A 21,246-nucleotide genomic window follows, 5' to 3' on the forward strand; every position below is an offset into this window, starting at 1 on the left:
CTTGGTCCTCTTCGTGGCTGTGCCTGCTCCTTGAGCTTGGTCCTCCTCGTGGCTGTGCTTGGCCCTCCTTTGCATGTGAGTCTGTAGGAGTCCATGGTCTCCATGGAGACTGCACTACGACCATGCTCTCTACTGGTCTCGACTAGATCTTCGATACCTGTGCTCCTTCCATATGAACCCGTGACCCTCCTGCTTCTTGAGCATCCAGGCCCATGACAGGGTAATGGTGAAGGGGGTGGGGCCAATCGAAGATGGGTTGGATGAGGAAGAGAAGGGCGAGTGGGATGAAGATGAAGCAGCAGCTGGGGTGGCTGCAACTGAAGAAGAAAAAGATGAGATAACTCTTGCTCCAATGGGATCATTTTGCAACTCCTCAAGAATGGATTCCATGCCAGGAATGTTGCATCACTGAGGGTAGTGAGCATTGCTGGCATCATCCATGTTCACATCAGCATCAACTGAGTTATTCTGAGAGGAGGCAGGGGTGGCATCATATGGGTGACCAGTGAGAAGAACAACTGGACCAGTCTGTGCACAGTTGGTCATCATCTTGTGCCAGTGCTCAAACCAAGGGTGGCTTTGAGCAATCGATTTGCATGTGGCATAGTCCTGCAAGTTGATAAAGAAGCATAGACAGAGATATAAAGTATAAGAATGTTGGCACACTTAACATGAATCAACTAAGTTGTACTTACCAAGCTGTTGTGATCCATGTCTTGAAGAAGTACTCCAGCACTGGTCTGCTGCAAGATGGTCTTCTTGATGTTGTTGTACTGTTCAGTGAGCCAGCAAATCTTAGTCTTTACTTGACCAGCACCACCAACAGTAGACTCATCTGGGAACAACTCCTGCCATATCTGCCTGCAGATAACATCTTTGTTTGTCTTCAGACCCTTTTCCTGTTCCACAGTCAAATGTCCTGGCAATAGAACATGTTGGTAATGATCATTATTGTAGATGATATCAACAAGGTTATTTATGTCGCTAGGTGACCAATTGAAGTAGGCAATACGATCTGTTTTGTTGAACCTGCTGCCACGAGTACTGGCTTGATGTCTGCGAGTTGCAGAGATTCAAGTTGACTGGGTAGAGGTTTGGCGAGGCAAAGAACTGGCAGATGTGGTGGCATTGGAACCAGAAGGAGTGGAGGAGGACAAAGGGGAAGTGGGAGAGGTTGCTGGCTGAGTCGACTCAGCCCCAGCCAAGGTGCTGGAAGTTGCAGAAGGGTGGTGCTGATGAGAGCAATCAAGGTTGGACTGAGCTGACATTATTGTGTTGTGCTGCAAAGCAGTTGAAGACTGCTCTGATGCTGGAGCCAATCCAGAGGCTTGCTGCAAAGCTGTGAATAGTGTAATGTTGTTGATATGGTTGTGAGGGGATGGCATGTCCATGTCCTGGCACTGACAGGGAGGAAATGCTACTGGAGATGGTGATAGAAGTGAAGCAAGGACAGATGTAACTCAAAGCATGAGAAAGTGTAGACAGTGCAGAAAGTGGAGGTCAAGGGTTGTGTGCAGAATTGTGTTAGAATCATGTGATATCAGCACATGACAAAAACTCCTGCTGAAAACTCAAATATTCAGAAACCTGGGCTCACAGCAAAAATAAGTAGGGGTTTTCAAAACTTCCAAGCTTTTCTTTCCTGGCAGAGCTTACTTAAGCAGTGAGCTTTCAAAATCCAAAAAAACCATGAAAACTCGGAGTTTTGAAAACTCAGAGAAAACTGAAACCCCCTATTGTGTTTTTGGAAACCTGCTTTTCCTTGGGGGGGGTTCAAATTCCCTCCAAAAACATGCTCTCAAAAAAACCTGCGTTTTTAAAATCGCAAAAACTTTGATACCCCCTTAGATGAACATCCTGAGGACCTAGCATCCTCAGTTTGATATATATACAATTGTGGGATGTGTGACAAACGTGGGAGTATCCTCCTTCATGATATAGTATGGCAACGAGTGGGACTACGTTGCACCCGATCTCCAGACTGATCCATCCCATCCGATCGCCGATCGCGTTTAAATCAGAGTACATTATCGAGTACATTATCTTGTCGGATCGCTTTCTTCGTCAAGTAGGTTTTCGCGTCGGCCAATTTCCAGGTGTTTTATCGTTATCTTGCCGCGAAAAGCGCCGAACCAGAAGTTCTTGCTAGGCAACAACTCGATGCAATCCGTCCAACAGTCTGCCATTACAACATGAAGAGTGGTTCGAGTGGAAAGTGTTGAACTCGAATAAAGCTCTTTCTTTCTTTCTTCCTTTCTTCCTTTCTTTCTTCCTTGCTTACATTCTTGTAGCAACATCAACTCGATCAACGCGCTTTACTACTGCCATCTTTCCTTCGCAATGTCGTTGCAAGAGTCGGACTACGTCATCGTTGGAGCTGGCGTGAACGGTAGCTCGATCGCATACACCCTCGTTACTCTTGGTTTTAAAGTTACTCTTCTCGATCGATCCCCGGATGGTTTCGTTGCTCCTGATGCAGCTTCGCATGATCTCAACAAGATTGTTCGTGCAGATTATAAGGATTGCAATTATGGCACGCTTGCTAAGGAAGCCATTTCTCGATGGCGTACGTGGCCTCTTTTCAAGCCGTTTTACCATGAGGTGGGAGTTTTGTTCAGGTCTAGTGAGGCGGGGAATGTTTTCAGTGGAGTAGGTAGTGCAGAGGAGTATGTTGAGAATGCTATCAAACATGCCCAGTTGGAAGGTGATAGGAGGTTTGAAATTGGAGGGGAGGAGGGTTTGAAGAGGACTGCCTACAAACTGGTGTGTGATGAACAGGTGAAAGAGATTTTTCAACGTGTTGGTGCAGAGGTTACCGTGGGGAAGGGGTTGGATGGGATGGGGAGCAAACAGACTGGTTATTTTAATCCCAGGGGTGGTTGGGCTGAGGCCAACAATGCTTGCAGGGCTTTGCTTGAGCATGCGATCCAGTTGGGGGTTAGGGTTGTTCCTGATGCGAGGGTTACCGAGTTCACTTATGATGCAGGTAAGGTCAATGGTGTAAAGACTGCTGATGGCAGGACTTTTGGAGCGAGGAATGTTGTCCTTGCTACCGGTGCATGGACTAGTGATCTTCTCTCCACCCTCTTGCCCAGTACGACAGGCAAGGATGATCAAGCAAAGTGGTTGACCCGCCCCTCAGCTCAATGTGTCGCCATCCTCCGTCTTACCCCCACCGAAGCAGCCGAGTTGAAAGACACACCAGTCATCATCAACTTCTCTTCTGGCTTCTACCAATTCGAACCTGTCCTCATCCCCGATCTCAATGAATGGCAAATCAAGATCGCCTACCACAGCAATGGATACCTCTACCCCAAACCTCCTAGTGAATGCAACGGCAAATACCCTTGCTTCCAAGATTCCGCACTCTCACACCCAACAGGTGCCCGTGAAATCGGTGCAGAAGCTTCCACCTCCGAAGATCAACACTACCAGATGGCTGAATCGACGATCCCCGCTAATCGACTAGACGACATGCTCAAAGAACTAAGTCAGATCTATCCATCACTTGCAAAAAAAGACAGAGTCATCACAACCCGTGTCTGTTGGTACTCGGATACACTCGACGAAAACTGGATCATCGACACCCTCAACAACCATCCCTCATGCAATATGCAATTTGCTAAAAACATCTGGGTCGTCAGCGGAGACTCAGGACATGCATACAAGTTCTTACCCATGATAGGCGATTTGTTTCTCACCATTGCTGGTATCAGTGCCAACATTCGAAACCTTGATCTAAGCAGGTTTTCTTTCGCTCACCAAGCAAAGTTACATCAGGACAGGTGCGACGGTAACAAGATCGAAAGTGCAGATAGCAATAGGTTCCATTCTACTCTTGCTCAGCTTTCAACTGCCCAGAATTCAAGGGCTAGATTGTAGATGGCAAAAGTGTCAATTTTTTTCTTTTGTAGACGATCAACATGCAAATTCAACGTTTTCATAAGTGCCAGTCTATGTTTCACCAAGCTAATCAGAGTGTTAAGAGAGAGGCTCGTAAGGTCTTGTTGCAAGTGATGAGGTCGAGAAAGCTTTGCTCTGTGTTGAGTCGACTTGGACTAGAGTATCTATGCGCGCGCTGCTGAAGCGTTGGGTGAGATTCGTACGAGTTGCGCTTCTTTAGATTAGCCAGTCGCTACAAGGCCACCGCGAGAGAAAGCCTGGTGTAACTTGGCTGTGCATCCTGAAACACGCATCCCCTCTTGCTATGTTCGCGTGCGGCAAGAGACTAGGAATGGAGTGATTCCTTTTTCGCAGCTGAGTGCCGAAAGGGAAGCTTCCCCCCCCCCCCCCCCCCCGAGAGTGTCTCTCAAGTCGGTCGCTACATAATCGTGCACTCGCTCTCAGCATCCTTCCTAGTAGGCCTTGCACCCTTCTTACCAGTCAAACCTTTCATCTTCTTGAGCTCAGTTAACCTTTGCATTGCTCTCTTGTTTCCCTGTGCCGCTGCACGCATGTACCATCTCTTTGCCTCGTCCAAATTGGCATTGACGCCGATACCAACTTCCGAGTAGTATCCGACGGCGTACTCTGCTTTGGGGATACCTTTTGAGGCAGCTCTTCTGGCCCACAGATATGCCTCTGAATCGCTCTGTTTGAGAACACCCTCTGAGCCAGTCAAGTACCATCCAGAGAGGGCCAGCTCGGATTCTCCATCGCCCTTCTGAGCCGCTTTTGTGTACCAAGCAATAGAGCGGCGTGGATCGACAGGGCAAGTCAGGTTACCGTACTCATAAGCTGAGCCCAGCTTGAACTGTGAGGGAGAATATCCGAGCTGTGCGGCTTGGGTGAAGAGTTCTCGTGCATACGCTTCGTCGTGGAGCACGACGCCGTTGCTGGCTTTTTCGTGAAGCAGACCGAGCTCGTGGAGTGCGTGCGGATTATCCTCGTCGGCTTGAGTTGCTGCACGTTTGAGCCAGACAATAGCTTCGCGGACGTTACGCGGCTGGCCAAGCATGCCGTTGAGAAGAACCATTCCGAGCTTGTACATTCCTGCTGTGTCGCCAAGAGCACTCGCTTTGCGGTAGAATAAGACGGCGCGGTGATGGTCGCGTCTTGTACCAGCGCCTACTTCGTTGCACACTGCTGTGCGGTAGGTAGCAGCAGGGTGATTCTGCTTTGAAGCCTGGACATAGAGATTGTAGGCCTTCTCGTGATCCACTTGTAGACCCAAACTACCATTTCCGAAGCAGTTGGCCAAGAAAAACTGCGCTTCCGCATACGGTGGCTTGCCTAGTCCCATGCCTGTTGTAGCCAACCTCTTGATCAACTTCAAACTCTCTGAAAGCAAAGTGTCGCGATACTTGCGTTGCTGCTTGGGTCCATCCGCAGGATCCTGCACCTTTTTGGCTGCTTCGATCAGATACTTAGCATATGCAAACTGTGCCTCTGGATCAGGATCGCCTTTCATTCGTAGTCTGTACTCTGCAACAAAAGACTTGTTGAATGGCACAATTTGTTGTGGAGCTGGGTCTTTGGACTTGCGACGCGGGTTGGTCGATGCCATGCCGGCGAGAGGGTTGGAGTTGGTGGACATCATGGACAGCTGCGTTCCTTGGCGTGAAAGGAGGGTAGGACGCCCAGCGCCAGCAGGAGTTCCGGGAGGCATGATTGGCATCAATCCGGCTGCACCAGCAGCGGCACCGTAAGGATCGGCTCCGGGTGGGAACCCTGGTGCTGCGCCGTCAGGGAATCCGAGGTAGCCAGAAGCTGCGGCAAAGTACGGGTTCGACTCATAAGCCGAGGGCCCACCAACTGAAGGATACGCAGCATGACCATCTTGTGCTGAGAAAGGATAGCCAGCAGATGCCTGGTGGATTGCCTGTGGCTGGAAACCAGGGTATTGGGCAGCGCCATTCTGTGTGTAGTATGCGGCTGCAGCTGCGTTGGGGTCCCAAGGCATGTGTGAGCCATCTCCTGCGCCGTGTCCATCCATGGATCCAGCAGCGTACTGTCCTCCAGGCGGGTACTCGCCAGGAGTCGAATGCTGACGAACACTTGCACCATAACGACCTCCATGCTGGGAATGAGGAACCCAGTCTGGAGCAGCAGCACCTCCTCTTTCTCCTCCTCCTTCTCCTCCTCTTTCTCCTCCTCCTCCTCCTCCACATCCACCACCACCACCACCGCCTCCATTCTGACCGGCATGATAAGCGCTGCTGCTTCCGCCATGATGAGCGGAGTGATCGTTTTGAGAGGATGCAGACGCCGAGATTGATGGAGTAGTGTTAGGATCGAGATGAGCTGCAGCTTGTTCGACCTGATCGGCGATGGCAGCCAAGGAATTCTCGGGTTGTACCTCTGCTGCAGATTGATGAATCTCTTGGGTGGCATACATGGCATTGGTTCGCACCGAGGCGGCACTGGCGAGACCTTTTGTAGACGCCGAGTCTGCAGAAGGATGGTAGCCGGGGGCAGGTGATTTGCTCCTTTGTGGACCGAGCCTGGGTGTGCCATAGATGTTCATGTTGGCAAAAGAGTCTCCGAGGTCATCTGCAAGCGGCGGTGCTCTGGAAGAGGAGTCTGCAGCGACAGGGCCAAGAGCAGGCATGGAGATGTTGGATTGGGCGTACATGTTGAAAGAAATGGCCGGAGCTGGTCCGTTGTTGGTGTAGGCAGCGGACGAGGCGGAATTCAGTGCAGCAGAATGGGCATGCTCCGGATAGTTGCTACTGATTTGACGTGAGGGACGGTAGGCGGCTGTGGGAGGAGAGGAATGATGCTGGTGTTGATATTGCTGGTGTTGATATTGCTGGTGTTGATATTGCTGGTGTTGATATTGCTGGTGTTGGGCGTATTGCGGTGGATATGGCTGCTGAAGATGAGAAGGAGGGTTGGCAGTCGTTGCAGAAGAGTAGTACGACTGCGAGCCGGAAGAGCCTGCACTACCACCGCCACGGGAAAGGGCAGCGTTGGAGCTGGAAGCCGAAGAGGAGCTAGGACCAGGAGCGTTGTATGAGGAGTTGGAATTCTGCGTTCCAGAGGGTTGTTGCGGTGGTTGTTGCTGTTCTTGTTGATAGTAACGCTGTTGCTGTTGCTGTTGGTGCTGCTGTGGGCTGGAGTCGAGATAGTCGTAGTTAGAGGCATACGCCGCCGAGAGCGATTCGTGAGACTCTGCTGTGGGCATGGCCATTGTGAACTATAGAGAGCTGCACGAATGCCAGCGCGAGCGTGTGTGGGGGGGGGGTTGTGTATGTGCGTGATAGGGGGAGGGGGGCCGGTATCTCGACCAAATCTTCTTCCAGATTGCAGCGAGCCTTGCGGGGATTGGGATTTGTCTGCTAGAGTCTAGACGCAAGAAGTGGGAGAATGCTGTATGTGTGAAGCTGCAACTTGTGCTTAGAAAAGCACAGACCTTGACATCTGCGTGTTCCTACTCTCCGGACGAGCTCTTGATGCTTAAAGGCCCTTGAATCGAAGAAGGCGTGACTTGAGCTGACTTGCAATCCTCCCTAACCAGATTGGTTGAAGGTGATCGTCTGATGGCAGACGACCGGAAAGCTGAGTCGACGATGATGATGGCGATGTGTATATATATATATATATATATATATATGTGTGTGTTGTGTGTGTGTGTGTGTGAGAATATGAGTATATACTTGCTAAAGTCACACCAAGGGCTCTGTGACACTCTCACCAAGTTTGTGATTGTGATTGTGATTGTGATTGTGATTATGATTATGATTGTGATTATGATTATGATATTATGAGTGTGATTGTGATACTGTGATTGTGATATTGTGATTGTGATATTGTGATTGTGATATTGTGATATTGTATTTCAGGTGTCAATTCAAAGTCGGAGTTTTGCACTCGTTTAGCGCCTCTTTCTTTCTCCCACACTCAAGGCACACGGGAGCCTCTTTCCAAAAACATGTGTGCAAGCGCGATCTCACATTCATCTCCAATCTCAGAGGGCTGTGCAGTCCCGGATAAATTCAACAGAAAATACGCAATCCTAACTCGGCAACTCGGCCCACATTCCTCCGCTTCAGCTCAGCTCAGCTCAGCTCAGCTCAGCTCAGCTCATCGGTCGATCTAACATTGCCTGTCGCGGTCGCCGTCGCGGTTGCCTCGGTTCGTGTGCCCTCGCACGGCTTGCATCCTTACCACCATCCTTTCCAAGATACTCCCGCTCTAGGAAGCATCCCTTTACACCTACCTTCTCTCTCTCTCAGAAATCGAAACGGATAGCTCACAATCATGGGTCTCTTAGACAAGCTGGCCAGCAAGGTCGGCAACGCGGGCGCGAGACCCAACTCGCAACAGTACGGTGGCGGAGGTGGCTACAGTCAACAGCCTCCATACCACCAGCAGAACTCGTATGGCGGCGGTCCAGGTGGGTACGGCGGCCAGTCTCCACCCGCTCAGCAGAATCAGTCCTACCCTGCTGCCGCCGCTGCATCGCCACAACCACACTCGTCAGAAAAGCCAACGGATGATAACCGACCTTTGCCAGAGGGATGGGTCAAGCAATGGGATAGCAATTACAACCGCTACTTCTACGTTGACACCAAGGCCACACCTCCTCGATCCATATGGGTTCATCCTAACGATGAAAACAGCGCCTCTTCTGCTGGTGGCTACGCCCCACCTGCCGGTCCTCCCGGCAGTGACAACCGTGGATGGGGTCAGCAGCCACAAGCCTACGGTCAGCCACAGTACGGTGGCTACCCACAACAGGCTCCTTACACTGGCGGATACGGTCAGCAACCCACGTACGGTCAGCAGCCCATGATGGCCCAGGGTGGCCGATTCGGCGGTATGGGAGGCGGTATGGGCGGTAGTCGCTTCGGTCGCGGAGGCGGTGGTGGTATGGGTATGGCCGGCGGTGCAGCCCTTGGTCTCGGTGCCGGTATGCTCGGTGGTGCTCTCATTGCAGATGGCATGAACGACTCATATCAAGACGGTTACCAAGATGGTGCCGGCGATGACTTTGGTGGAGGAGACGACATGGGCGGCGGAGACTTCTAAGCAATCGCCTCAAATCCAAGCTAAAGCTGATCATGCCTCGCCCGGACTGCATAGCCAAGTGTACATAGCTCTTGCACATCTCTTACTTTTGCCATTTAAGCCCGCCTGTTCGAATCCGCTGTTGTATCAAGACATTTTGTATATACTCTAGTTCTCTGTATTGTCCTTCAACGCAGTTGTTCAGTATCGATTGCGCCTCTTGAAGTTGTGTGGAGATTGGCTAGGTACACAGAGCCTACAAGATAGGAGCACAGGGAGCGAGATGTTCCTTGCGAGCGATTATGCGAGATGTTAGATTATGATTACGCACATATTTGGGCTTCGAAAAATAGGATCACGAATTGGCAGCCACATCACGGATCCGAGACTAACAGAGCAGCAGCTGAGAAAAGCTTGGGATTGGTAGAGTAATGCTACCTTGTCTCGCTACTTGTCCACCATCTTATCACTCGTTCTCATTCGCTCTTGATCGCAACCACCACCCTCAGATAGGGCTAAGCTTGACACCATGTTCTCCAGTCGCACCAACCTCATGACTCGCTCGCTTCGCCGCCTGGCAGCTACGCCATCTCCCTCTCACGCACCCTCTTCGGCCAGCTTTGTAGCACGATTGAAAAAGTCTACCAACATCACCGGTCTTGATGTTTCTACTTGCCCTCTTGCCGAACTCGAGTCTCGATACAGCAAGACTCTCTCGCTTCTCGCCACTCTTCCTGAATGTTCTGTCTACCGTCAAGCTACATCGGCACTCACCCAGCAGAGACTCGACATGGTCAGCAAGGCAGCAGAAGAAGCCGAGGCAGTAAAGAACAACGCAGAACAACTCGAACAGGTCTACGAGAATGCTGAGAAACAGTTGGACGCAGGTCAATTAGAACAGCTCCTCGAACAAGCTCTCGCGGAATACAGACTGGCTGCTAAAATGGTTGACTGGAAGGCGTATGTACCCAAACAAGCACCAGTTCTTCTATCAATTATCTTCAGCCACAAGTATCGAAGCAGTTTACTGACTGCCAGCTCTCTTAATTCCCTTCCCCTATCCTTGCTTTCAAACAAAGATGGCAGCCACTCGATCATCCTCCTGCGCCAGGACAGTGGGCTTACTTCTCCATGGCTGAAGAGGCTGGTGAAGGAGGTGAAGATCAGAACGTTGGTGGCGGCAAGAACTAAGCTTCTTCCCCCCCCCACCCACATTCGTCTTTATCGCTCAGCCACGCACCTACTCTACATATAGCTCACACTTGGTTTTGTGGATGACACATTCTCGGCCCACATTCAAGATTGCGACGGTTTGCATCTTGTTTATTATTTGCCTCTGATGGAGAAAGGTTTACGTTTGCCAGCTTGCGACACCAAGACAACGTTCGATGAGGTATTTGCCTTGAACACCTTTGCCATCCAACCATTTGATCAATTTACTCAGATCGCTTTTGCTTCCCCTTTCTGCTCCTCTTTGGACCTCTGGCCAATCGGTGATATCTTGGAATCCGCTGAAAGCTTTTGTAGCGTTCGGTTCGGTGAACTTTTCAGAGATCTTTTTGTGTGATGCTGGAAGGTCGGACCAACTAGTGGTTTTGATTGTTGACCAGAACGAGTGCATCGCTAAGCTCGCCGTTTGCAGTGTTGAGGCGCAAGGTGGACAGTTTGAGGGAAGAGGATATTCCATCACTATTAGTCCTGGCTTGCCCGAAAGTAGGAATCCGCTTAGGGGCGGAGTGGATGCCAGAGCGAGGTTGCAAATCTCTTGTCTCTTGCATTTGGTTCTTAATGATGGTAGGTAGTACCATGTTCTGTAGACATTGGTTGCTTGGGAGGCACAGACGTTGGTTGATGGGTTCTGTGTGTTTTCTGATGTCCTCGTGTTGCCATCATAGGCAGCGACAGGAACGGAGAGCAAGTATTCTGAGACATTCTCGATGGCGTTTAAGATCTTTCCGACCGTCTTCTCCTCGTCCTCATCCTCTCCTTGCGCGCTCCCGACTTGGCCAAGTATGGCATTCACTTGATCAACACGCGCTCTATCCAGCCAGGTTGGAGCATCTTTTGCGCTGACCCACATGCGCACACGTTTCCCTTTCGCTCCATTCCGTCTCAACGTGAATTCGACATTGACACTTACCTCCCTCGCCGTCTCTTGTGGATCAGCTCTAACTTTCAATGCCAACACAACTTGTTCACCAATCGAGTCCTTGACCTTATGTGCTTTGTCTGAGCCGAGCTCCTCTATGGGAAGTTGAATATAATCTGCCAGAAGTCCAATCGTGACTTGGTCGGCGGGGGAAAGCCAAAGCTCGTCTGTACCAGACCACATTGCAGAAAGAAGCTCGATGGAGGAGAGAATAGAGGAAAGATCCTCTGGTGGTAGGATAGGGTTTTTGCTGCCCGAAGCAGCCTTGGTTGTGGCCATGATAGCGACCTGATCTGCCAACGGGCAGCGATGCGAGTGACAAGTATAGACGAAAGCGTTTGACCTGGCAAAGAGAGGCACACACCAGCGTTCTTCTCCAGTTCCGAGATCCGGGCAAGATCCGAGATCCGAGATCCGAGAAAGTTCCGAGATCCGAGCAAGTTCCATACGATCTAACAAATGTTCGGCGAAGGCGGGAGATGAAAAAAAAAAAAAAAAACCTCCACCTCGCCTAACGAAGAAATGCGCTTTCCATTGCATCACTGCAAAAGCACATGCCACAAGCCTCTTGTTCTTGTGGCCTGTGTGTCAGCCTTTGACAAAGGCACCAAAGCTGACCCTTTGCTCTCCGAGCCTCTCAAAGTATGGCAGACATTCAGCTTGACAGACTCGGTGTAGAACAAAGCAGATGAGACATTGCGATTAGAAAACAAGTTTGCTGATGAAGAGAGAGAGAGAGAGATGAAGCAAGATTTCATGGCCTCGTTACTGAGAAGAGACAGTGTCCTTAGCTGGCTCTTTAGGAATAAACTCTCTCCAGCTGTGGTCGGCAGCCTCCTTGTGCTGCTTGATGATTTTATCGCCTGCACTTGGAATCTGTGTGATGGCAGCCATTCCTACCAAACTGGCCAATGTGATCCCCTGAGCCCATACACGTGCTTGAACCAGCTTTTGGGCAAAGCTCATGGGTTGTGTGTGAATGTAGGCAAAGATACCACCCATGCTAGTAGCCCAAGTGGCAGCGACGACGGCGAACTTGTTCTCCTTGGCCCACGTGAGTGCCTTATCGCGAGAGGAGAGTTCGGACCATTGTCGTTCTTCTCGGGATTGGTATCTACGTTGAACGGCGGCACCAGCGTCGGTGTAGTGGGCCTGATCGAAGGCGATACCTGCTTTGTCGGCTGCGATAACACCTGATCCGATGGCGATGGAGGAGACGAAGAAGACCTTGATAGCCGGAGTGAGGTTGCGGAATGCAGGCCAGGATCGGTTGAGGAGGTAGGCGGTTGGTGCTGACAAGGCAAGACCTTTACCAAACCCCACCGTTGCCGCCGAGATTGAAGCGTTGTATTGACTATAGAGCTCAACAGAATCAAACAGAAAAGGAGATCGATGGTGAGCAGCTGATCAGACACAATTCATCTAGGGTCTGGAGGTGATAACTACGCTTCTCGTCGCTCAACGTCTCCGACATCTCGATGTGTTCTGTAAGACATGGCTACGGTATGCTTGTTTTGATGGTTGACCAAGGAGATCTTCGAGGTTGCTAAAGCTGCCTGTTGAGGTTGAGACTATATGGACAGTTAGCTATTCTTGCTGTTTCCATGCAAGGACTTGGAGATGGATGAAGAAGAGAGAGAGAGAGAGAGAGAGAGAGAGAGAGAGAGAGAGAGAGAGAGACCGAATCGGTTCAAGGCTTGTGTCAGTTTTCCTTGATCCTTCCGAAATTTCCCGCTCGGCCAAAGCCGTGTGACGAGACAGTTCTGCGAAAACCGAAAGAAGAAAAGCGGAGATAATTCGGCCTTTTTCGCCGTGTTTTTTATTCATTTATTTCTAGATGGAAAGGAAGTGTCGATCTAACATCTTCTCAGTAATAATAATGATTGGAAACCTGAAAAAGGGGAAGCTTTTGGCCTCGCGTTGTAGCGAAATGGATTAATCACACTACTAATTGCACACACGGCAGCAAAGAGCCGCAATTCCTGTGTTGTAATTCTGTATTGTAGTTGTAATTCTGTATTGTAGTTGTAATTCTGTGTTGTAGTTGTAATTCTGTGTTGTAGTTGTAATTCTGTATTGTAGTTGTAATTCTGTGTTGTAGTTGTAATTCTGTATTGTAGTTGTAATTCTGTATTGTACTCTGTGATAATTATTCTAGCGTTGTAATCATGTGTCTTGGTTGTAATCCTGTGTTGTAATTCCTGTGTTGTAATTCCTGTGTGTGAGCTGCACTGTGAGCGCCAACTCGGCACTAATTCGACTCAGCACGGCGGCGGTTTCGGAGTTCCTCGACCGTCGGTCGATTGAATAGAATGGAATTGCGAGTCGCACACAAACTGAAGGCCAACCATCCTCCTATCCATCATCATCATCATCATCATCATCAGCCATCATCATCATCACCAGCTATCAACCATCCAAAGACCTATTCATCCACTCCAACCTTCTTCAATAGGTCGTCCTGGCCTCGACCTTGTTCTCGGCTGTGCATCGCCGCTTTACCTCGACCGGTGTTCTCGCTTCACAGCACCGACTTGCCTCCCACTTTCTCTTCCACACCCATCAGAGCACACCGAGATCACAGCATCGCAAGGTCAGGCGCCTTTGTTGACGCTTCGAAAGATCAGTCCCAGAGACAGCCGTCTCAACAGCAAAGCAACAGCAAAGCAACCCCACGCACATTTCAGCTGCTCGCCAGGTTCCATGCTGTCCTGATCACACACTAGTTGTCTGATCTGCACCATCCTCCAGCCTCAACATCCCGAGTGACTGCTTTACGACTCTGTCCTCCTTCACCCATGAAGCGGCCACGCTCATGAACTTTCCTTTTTGCCAATCTCTACACTTTGTCGCAGCAATCGCAGCAACCTCCCACCCAACCTCACCTAACTCATTCTGACGACCTTTTCTTTTTTTCCCACCAACACATCTTTGCTGCTACTCCCACTGTCTCTCCTAGGCTCATCACACGCTTTTCTCTTATCCGCTAGCGACCGTGGAGCTCGACCCGACAACACTTTCGTCATCACGACTATCCATCGCGCCCAACTTGACCGATTCTCGCTTTTGGTTGCACGCTTCACCCCAACACCGGTCCGCCGCTCTCGAGCTCTGTCAAATCGAGCCACAACATGCCGCCAGGTGCTGGAGCAGGTCCCGGCGTCCCTCTTGACAAGAGGACAACAGCCTACGAAAACATCTTTGGTCGTCCAACAGCAAAGCCAAAAGGTCCACAACCACAGCTCTTCACTCAGCCGCCTAATCCTGGCACCTTTCGCGGCGCACCCAACTCGTATGCCGTCAATCAGCGATGGAACGCTGTTCGTCCTCAGGCGCCCTATCCCCAAGCACCTTACCCACCCAACGTCTACATGGACCCATCCATGCTGACGTCCGCCAATGCACCTACCCAAGCGGCAGCCTCACCCTATTATCCTTCTGCCGCTGCACCCTATCCCTCAGCATCCGATCTCAGCCTACCCTACGACCCGCATGCAGATCCAAGGATCAGCACCGTCCCATCCATCGCCAGCTCTGATCCTAGAACGTCCATCTCTGGCTACTCGCAATACAACGGCCTCACAGGCAGCGCTGTTGATGCATATCGCGGCCCACCTACATCAACAACGCCCGCCAGTGCGTACGCCAGCCATTACCTCAGTCAACAGACCAACGCTGCTGGTACCGCCAACGGCAGTAACAGCAACAGTAACAGCAACAACGCAGCATTCTCACAACAAGCGCACGCACAGTCAGGCTATCCTAACCCCAACGCTGCTTCACCACGCGCCTCGGTCGTCTCGGACTCGTCCCTCCACCCGCGAAGCGATGGTTTCGGTGCCGATCTTGCCTACAGTCTCGATCAGGTAACCCTCGACAACAGTGATAGGCCACCTAGGTTGCCAAGTATCGAAGGCAGCAAGCCAGAAGAGCAGAGCAACTTCTGGTTCGGCGAACCTGATAATCGTCGCACTCCCACCAGTCCCATGTCGGTCGCAAGTAGCAAACTCGGCAGCTTTGGCTCGCAAGGACAGGCCGCTCAGCCCGCCATCACATCGTCCAATGCCGCCTCACCTCGAATTGATGCCAATGGAAACTTCAATGGCAATGGCAATGGCAATGGCAATGGCAACGGCAATGGCAACGGCAACGGCAACGGCAACGGCAACGGCAACGGCAACGGCAACGGATACGGCAACGGATACGGATACGGTACAACATCGGTAGATGCCGCCAACACAGGTCACGACCAAGTGCAGCAAACCGCGTCACAAGATCAACAAGTCTACTCGAACGCTTTCTTTGAGGGCCTGCTGAGCACTCGCTCGCCTGCTTCCTCTATCTATGGCGGCGATGGACGTAGAAGAGGCTCTATCGAGTCGGATCGCCAGTCCATAGCCAACTCCATCTACACTCTTCCTGGCGCGCAGAACACATCGCGAGCCTTTTACGGCTCAACAACCACATTGCCTCCTAACGCTAGTGGCTCCTTTGCTGGAGGTGCTGCTCTGGGCACCATGACATCCTACAATATGTCGATGCCTTCCACATCCGGTATTGCTCCAGCCGGTCCATGGGATCGTCCACCACGCGCTCGCACTGCTTCTTCGGCGACACAAGCCGCACAGGCCGCCTATGCACCCAGCTTTGCCAACCAGCAAGCCGGTCACACGCCGCGATGGGACGAGCCTAGCGAAGCAACCACCATCGGGAGAGGCGACTATCGCTCGCTCTCCTTCGGACAAAGCGCTTCGCGACCCTCCTTCTCTGGACCAGCATCTCCTCCAGGCAGCATTACAGGCGGACGTCCGCAATCCATACCTTCCAGTCGACGCGGTCCGCTCGTCTATCCCGCCTTGCTTTCTAAGGTAGCAGAAGCCTTCAGAGCCCGTGTCGCTCTCTCCGAGCGCACAAAGGACGGTCTTACCTACAGTGATGCTTTCAATGGCCGCGAAGCTGTGGACAAGATTGCCTATATCATCAAGACCACGGATCGCAACCTGGCGTTGCTCCTTGGCCGTGCCCTCGATGCGCAAAAGTTTTTCCACGATGTCACCTACGACCACCGTTTGCGTGACTCGCCTTCCGAGATCTATCAGTTCAAAGTGCGCCTGCCGACATCTGGCTTTGGCGTCGAAGGCGCCTTTGACGATGATCGTAGCAATTCCGCTCTTCCCGCTCCCAGCCGAGGCAATTCAGCGACGAGTCTCGCTCCGAACTCGTCCGTCTCTTCAATGACTTCCAGCAGGCAGCCTGCTTCTACAACTCGCTCGCCAGCGGCAACAACACCGGCAACTTCGATCTACAACGGCATCCAGTCCGCCGGCTCTACCATTGCAGACGACGACGATGATGACGCTTTGCCAACGGGTGTCTTCACACTGCTCACAGACTGCTACTCGCCCACCTGTTCGCGCGATCGTCTCTGCTACAGTATCGCCTGTCCCAGGCGTCTGGAGCAGCAAGCTCGCCTCAATATGAAGCCACAGCCTGTTCTCCAACGCAGCGTCAGCAGGGAGTCGCTCAACGACACCACCGAGACAGGCGCCCTTTGGGCCGAGTCGGTATCCAAAGAAGTGTTTGACAGCCTCGACGACACCGAGCGCAAGCGACAGGAAGCCATCAATGAGGTTATCTACACTGAACGCGACTTTGTAGCCGACATGGAGTACTTGCGGGATCGGTGGGTCAAGCCGCTGCGCACTTCTGACATCATCCCTGAAGATCACCGCGAGGACTTTGTCACCCAGGTTTTCTGGAACGTTCTCGAGATCCACGCTGTCAACGCCAGGCTGGCCGAAATGCTCACCAAACGACAGAAGCAGGCAGATATAGTCGACAGAATCGGTGACATCTTGCTCGAGATGGTACCTCACTTCCAGCCCTTCGTCAAGTACGGTGCTCATCAACTGTACGGAAAGTACGAGTTCGAGAAGGAAAAGTCGTCCAATCCAGCCTTTACCAAGTTCGTCGATGAGACAGAGCGTCTTCCGCAATCACGCAAGCTTGAGCTCAACGGCTATTTGACCAAACCCACGACGCGACTTGCACGATACCCCTTGCTGCTTGAGCAGGTGAACAAGTATACCCCGGAAGATCACCCAGACAAGCAGACGGTCGCCAAGGTGATCAAGATTGTCAAAGAATTCCTCACCAAAGTCAATGTAGAGACGGGTAAGAGCGAGAATCGTTTCACTCTCGCTCAGCTCGATCAGCAGCTGGTGTTCAAGCAAGGCGAAGCTGTCGATCTGCGTCTGCGAGACGAACAGAGAGAGCTCGTCTTCAAAGGCCCGCTCAAGAAGCGCGGTGGAACCCAAAGCGAGAGCGCGGAGCTTCAGGTGTTCCTCTTCGATCATGCGTTGCTGATGGTGAAGCCGAAGATGGTCAACAAGCACGAGCTCTACAAGGTCTACCGCAAGCCGATCCCGCTCGAGCTGCTCATCGTCACGGTCTACGACGAAGTTCCAACAGGCAAGGGAAGCTCCACACGGCCCAAGTCGGTCATGTCGCGCACTTCGACAGGAACGCGCTACAGCGGCACGCCGGGAACAGCACCCAAGCAGGACGCCAAGACTGGCTACGCACTCACCTTTGCCTACCTCGGCAAGAAGGGTTACTCGATGACGCTATGGGCAAGCACGTTCGTCAGCCGCAAAAAGTGGTTCGAGAACATTGAGTCGCGACAGGAGATCCTTCGACAGCGCAGCAACATCTTTGATACCATCACGCTTTCCGAGAACTTCTTCTTGGGACCCAATCGTGTCAACTGCTCGGTGCCGTTCGACTTTGGTCGCCGCATCATCTATGGCACTGACGACGGTGTCTATCTGTCAGATCTGCGCGAAAAGGCAAGACCGCCGACGAAAGTTCTGCCATTGCCGGGTGTCACGCAGGTGGATGTGTTGGAAGAGTACCAGATCCTCATCGTGCTCGCAGAGAAATCGGTGCACACTTTCACGCTCGATGCTTTGGACCCTTCTGATCCGATGGGCTCGTTGAAGCGCGGTCGCCGCATCTCTTCGCATACATCCTTCTTCCGTGCCGGTATCTGTCTAGGACGCACATTGGTCTGCGTGGTCAAGTCGAGTTCGCTCTCTTCGACGATCAAGACATTGGAACCGATCGAGCAGAACGTTCGAGGCAAAAAGCAGCCAACGTTCAAGAAGCTCTTGCAAGGTGGACAGGACTCTCTGCGTGTCTTCAAGGAGTTCTACATCCCCACCGAGTCGAGCTCGATCCACTTCCTCAAGACCAAGCTCTGCGTTGGTTGCACCAAAGGTTTCGAAATTGTTGATCTCGAGACGCTCGACACACAGGGCCTGCTCGATCCCGCCGATACATCACTCGACTTTGTCCATCGACGGGAGAACGTCAAGCCCATCGCGATCTACCGCATTTCAGGCGAATTCCTGTTGTGCTATGACGAGTTTGCGTTCTATGTCAACAAGAACGGTTGGCGTGCTAAGGGCAACTGGATCATTCACTGGGAAGGGAACCCGACTTCTTTCGCCTACCATCATCCATACGTCCTCGCCTTCGAGCCGAGCTTCGTCGAGGTGCGACATGTGGAGACAGGTGCACTGCATCAGGTCATTACCGGTGTTAACCTGCGATGCTTGTTTGCCGATGTACCACCACCGACGCCGAGCGTGCACCAGCAGAACGCGCAAGCAGTGGCAGCGATGCGAGCTAACTCGTTCAATGCAGCAGCAGCGATCATGGGTCCATATGGAGCAAGGCCAATGGTACCTCCACCTCTGCAAAACGGAATGGGACCACCAATGGCGCCTTTCCCAGGAGCAAGGCCTGCGTTCGGTCCAAATGGGGCTATGGTGCCACCTCCTGGCACGCCAGGCTTTGGGGTTGGGATGCGACCAGGTGGTCCACCGATGGCAAGGCCTGCTCCAGGTGCTTTCCCTGGTGTGCCAGGTGTACCAGGTGCGCCGCCGATGGTTCACCCCGCCGCAGCAGCAGGGAGGCCATTCCCACCTCCTGCAGCGGTCGCAGCAGCAAGGCCGCAGATGCCATACGCTTTCGGACAGGCTTCTACGCCCAGACCTCCTGCAGCGGTGCAACGCAACCCAGTATGGGAGTCTGTAGCTGCCAGCAGGAACCAGATTGTGTTCATCGGCGATACTACGGTGTTCTGCGTCCGATTGCACACGGATAAAGAATCGAGCAGTGGATCTGTCTCACCTTCTAGTTCGAGTATCAAGGGTTGAGGTGTTTCTATCGGTGTTGTCTCGATGTTGATTCGTATTCTTTGTATATCATCATACCTTTCATATATTACGCATGCAATCTTGCTTTTTTTTTTTCTTTTTTTTTTTCTTTTTTTTTTTCTTTTTTTTTTTCTCTCTCTCTTCTTTCTCGGCTTTGTGCGTGTGTGGAAAGGAAGAGTGAGCTGGCGAAACTGGAGATGTGCGTTTCTGCTGACGTAACACAAGAGGAAATTCGGTTTTTCGTACGTGTCGATTAGAAATTTTTCAGTGGCAATGCTGAGATTCGGATTGGTCCAGCTGGTGGGAGTTGGATTTCTAGAAAGTTGACTCTCTCGTGCGAAACAGAATTTGGTACGAAGAAGGCGATCGTTAGCGAGTTGAAAGATGCTCGTCGCCATCAGCTTTGCCTTTGTTACTGCATCTTACACATCATCTTTCTATACACATCATCTTTCTCTACACATCATCTTTCTCTACACATCATCTTTCTCTACACTTCTGTCGGATCTGGCAAGGATGAGGACTTCTCAGGCAACGTTCTCGGGTATGCCTACGGGTAAGAAATATGTAAGTCTTCCATAGGGAGTTGCTATTAATCATGGAGAAGAATAGGAGGTGTGGGAGGGTTGGTAATCGTGGTAGATTCAGTCGATTGGCGACGGAAGACGGACGAAGGACGAAGGACGGAGGACGACGTCCATTTTGAAGTCAATGCAGAGATGTGTGGTGTGAGAGTTAGTAAAGCATGGATGGGAGGATTAGTGTTGCGATGCTTTTGTGATAATGTAGTCGATGGTATAGTTTGCTGATAGTAGTTTGGTTGTTTTTTTTTTTTTTTTGGGGGGTCTTCCTATCTCGTCTGCGGTTGTTACTCGAACATCAACTCTACGTCGTTGTCTTATTATGGTCTTGGATTGATCGCATCGCATCGAACGCATGTGTATATATGTGTATCAATAACCGCATTCCCATCCTTGGACATGCACTTGACACTCCCATCACTTGACCCTTCACCACGATCGACACTTGACCCATCGGTGCCAACAATCGCCTTGACACTTCTATAAAACGCATTGCCTCGTTTCACACTCGTTTCTTTGACGACGAAGATGGGATGGTGGGGAGACATGGGCGGTCCAACTCAAAAGGGTATCATTCAGTACTCGGTCTCTCCGTTCCAGCAGAACGCGATGAAAGGTGCTCTTCACTCTTACCTCTTCTATGGATTCAAGAGGATCATGCAGCAGGCTCCTTACTTTGCTATTCCTTTCGCTGCAGGTAAGTTCGACATCTCTTTTCTGAAGGGAGATTAGAATGAGATTGGGAGTGCAGTGAGGGTAAGGAGATGTACTGACATCGGTTTTTTTTGGGTTGGGGTTTCGATAGGATACGGCCTTATTGCTTGGGCAAAGAGTAAGAACGCTTATTATAACTCTAAGCAAGGTCATTTGGAGCATGGTCATGATGAGTAGACTTTGGCTTTCTCGTTTTGTCGGCTCGTGTTTACACAGCAAATATAGCATCCTTTTCTTGTGGGGGGAATCAGTCGTGTGCATTTGTGCATCGATAGTTGGAGAATGAGTGGTCAGGTTGGTACGCTTAGGATTGGTCTTATTTGACCGAGCCTAGTGTCCGTTTCGAATCTTTTGCTTTCGAACAAGCTCTTCGACCAAGAGTTCGACCAAGAGCGCTCAAGTCCAGTCGGAACTTGGTTGCTTCTCGTGACTTGATGGAAAGGATGTGTTGTGTGCCATGCGTGCGTTCAGGTTGCGGACTGGCAAGAGTTCTTGCCGAGAGCAAGTGTATCTGTGAGTAGAGTCATGCTCGAATTCATTGCTTCCAGCACACTCGATCCGAATCAAGTGAGCACAGCACATCTAGAAGTGATGACAAAAACCTTGGTCAAGTCCAGGCTGGCACGAA

The 21,246-nt window shown here is 51.3% G+C and overlaps 8 protein-coding genes across 8 annotated transcripts; 5 read left to right on the forward strand and 3 right to left on the reverse strand.

Moving 5' to 3' along the window:
• Positions 1 to 2,340: 2,340 nt before the first annotated feature.
• UHO2_04772 (uncharacterized protein) lies at positions 2,341 to 3,882 on the forward strand (the record flags this gene model as incomplete). Its single annotated transcript, XM_041554588.1, has 1 exon — positions 2,341 to 3,882. One exon carries the CDS (start codon positions 2,341 to 2,343, stop codon positions 3,880 to 3,882), a length of 1,542 nt encoding a protein of 513 aa, XP_041410522.1.
• A 439-nt stretch (positions 3,883 to 4,321) lies between these two features.
• Positions 4,322 to 7,132, reverse strand: UHO2_04773 (uncharacterized protein; the record flags this gene model as incomplete). Its single annotated transcript, XM_041554589.1, has 1 exon — positions 4,322 to 7,132. One exon carries the CDS (start codon positions 7,130 to 7,132, stop codon positions 4,322 to 4,324), a length of 2,811 nt encoding a protein of 936 aa, XP_041410523.1.
• A 1,070-nt stretch (positions 7,133 to 8,202) lies between these two features.
• On the forward strand, positions 8,203 to 8,973 carry UHO2_04774 (uncharacterized protein; the record flags this gene model as incomplete). The annotated part of the gene is made up of 1 exon (XM_041554590.1): positions 8,203 to 8,973. One exon carries the CDS (start codon positions 8,203 to 8,205, stop codon positions 8,971 to 8,973), a length of 771 nt encoding a protein of 256 aa, XP_041410524.1.
• Positions 8,974 to 9,481: 508 nt separating this feature from the next.
• On the forward strand, positions 9,482 to 10,143 carry UHO2_04775 (uncharacterized protein; the record flags this gene model as incomplete). Its single annotated transcript, XM_041554591.1, has 2 exons — positions 9,482 to 9,912; positions 10,032 to 10,143. The coding sequence occupies 2 exons, from the start codon at positions 9,482 to 9,484 to the stop codon at positions 10,141 to 10,143; spliced, it is 543 nt and encodes a 180-aa protein (XP_041410525.1).
• A 160-nt stretch (positions 10,144 to 10,303) lies between these two features.
• UHO2_04776 (uncharacterized protein) lies at positions 10,304 to 11,380 on the reverse strand (the record flags this gene model as incomplete). The annotated part of the gene is made up of 1 exon (XM_041554592.1): positions 10,304 to 11,380. One exon carries the CDS (start codon positions 11,378 to 11,380, stop codon positions 10,304 to 10,306), a length of 1,077 nt encoding a protein of 358 aa, XP_041410526.1.
• A 486-nt stretch (positions 11,381 to 11,866) lies between these two features.
• Positions 11,867 to 12,597, reverse strand: UHO2_04777 (uncharacterized protein; the record flags this gene model as incomplete). The annotated part of the gene is made up of 2 exons (XM_041554593.1): positions 11,867 to 12,455; positions 12,548 to 12,597. 2 exons carry the CDS (start codon positions 12,595 to 12,597, stop codon positions 11,867 to 11,869), a joined length of 639 nt encoding a protein of 212 aa, XP_041410527.1.
• A 1,635-nt stretch (positions 12,598 to 14,232) lies between these two features.
• Positions 14,233 to 19,323, forward strand: UHO2_04778 (putative to GDP/GTP exchange factor Rom2p; the record flags this gene model as incomplete). Its single annotated transcript, XM_041554594.1, has 1 exon — positions 14,233 to 19,323. One exon carries the CDS (start codon positions 14,233 to 14,235, stop codon positions 19,321 to 19,323), a length of 5,091 nt encoding a protein of 1,696 aa, XP_041410528.1.
• Positions 19,324 to 19,839: 516 nt separating this feature from the next.
• UHO2_04779 (putative ubiquinol-cytochrome c reductase complex 11 kda protein) lies at positions 19,840 to 20,795 on the forward strand (the record flags this gene model as incomplete). The annotated part of the gene is made up of 3 exons (XM_041554595.1): positions 19,840 to 19,890; positions 20,433 to 20,601; positions 20,710 to 20,795. The coding sequence occupies 3 exons, from the start codon at positions 19,840 to 19,842 to the stop codon at positions 20,793 to 20,795; spliced, it is 306 nt and encodes a 101-aa protein (XP_041410529.1).
• Positions 20,796 to 21,246: the final 451 nt, after the last annotated feature.

The sequence above is a fragment of the Ustilago hordei genome (assembly GCF_900519145.1).
Source record: "Ustilago hordei strain Uho2 genome assembly, contig: UHO2_contig_10, whole genome shotgun sequence".
NCBI lineage: Eukaryota > Fungi > Basidiomycota > Ustilaginomycetes > Ustilaginales > Ustilaginaceae > Ustilago > Ustilago hordei.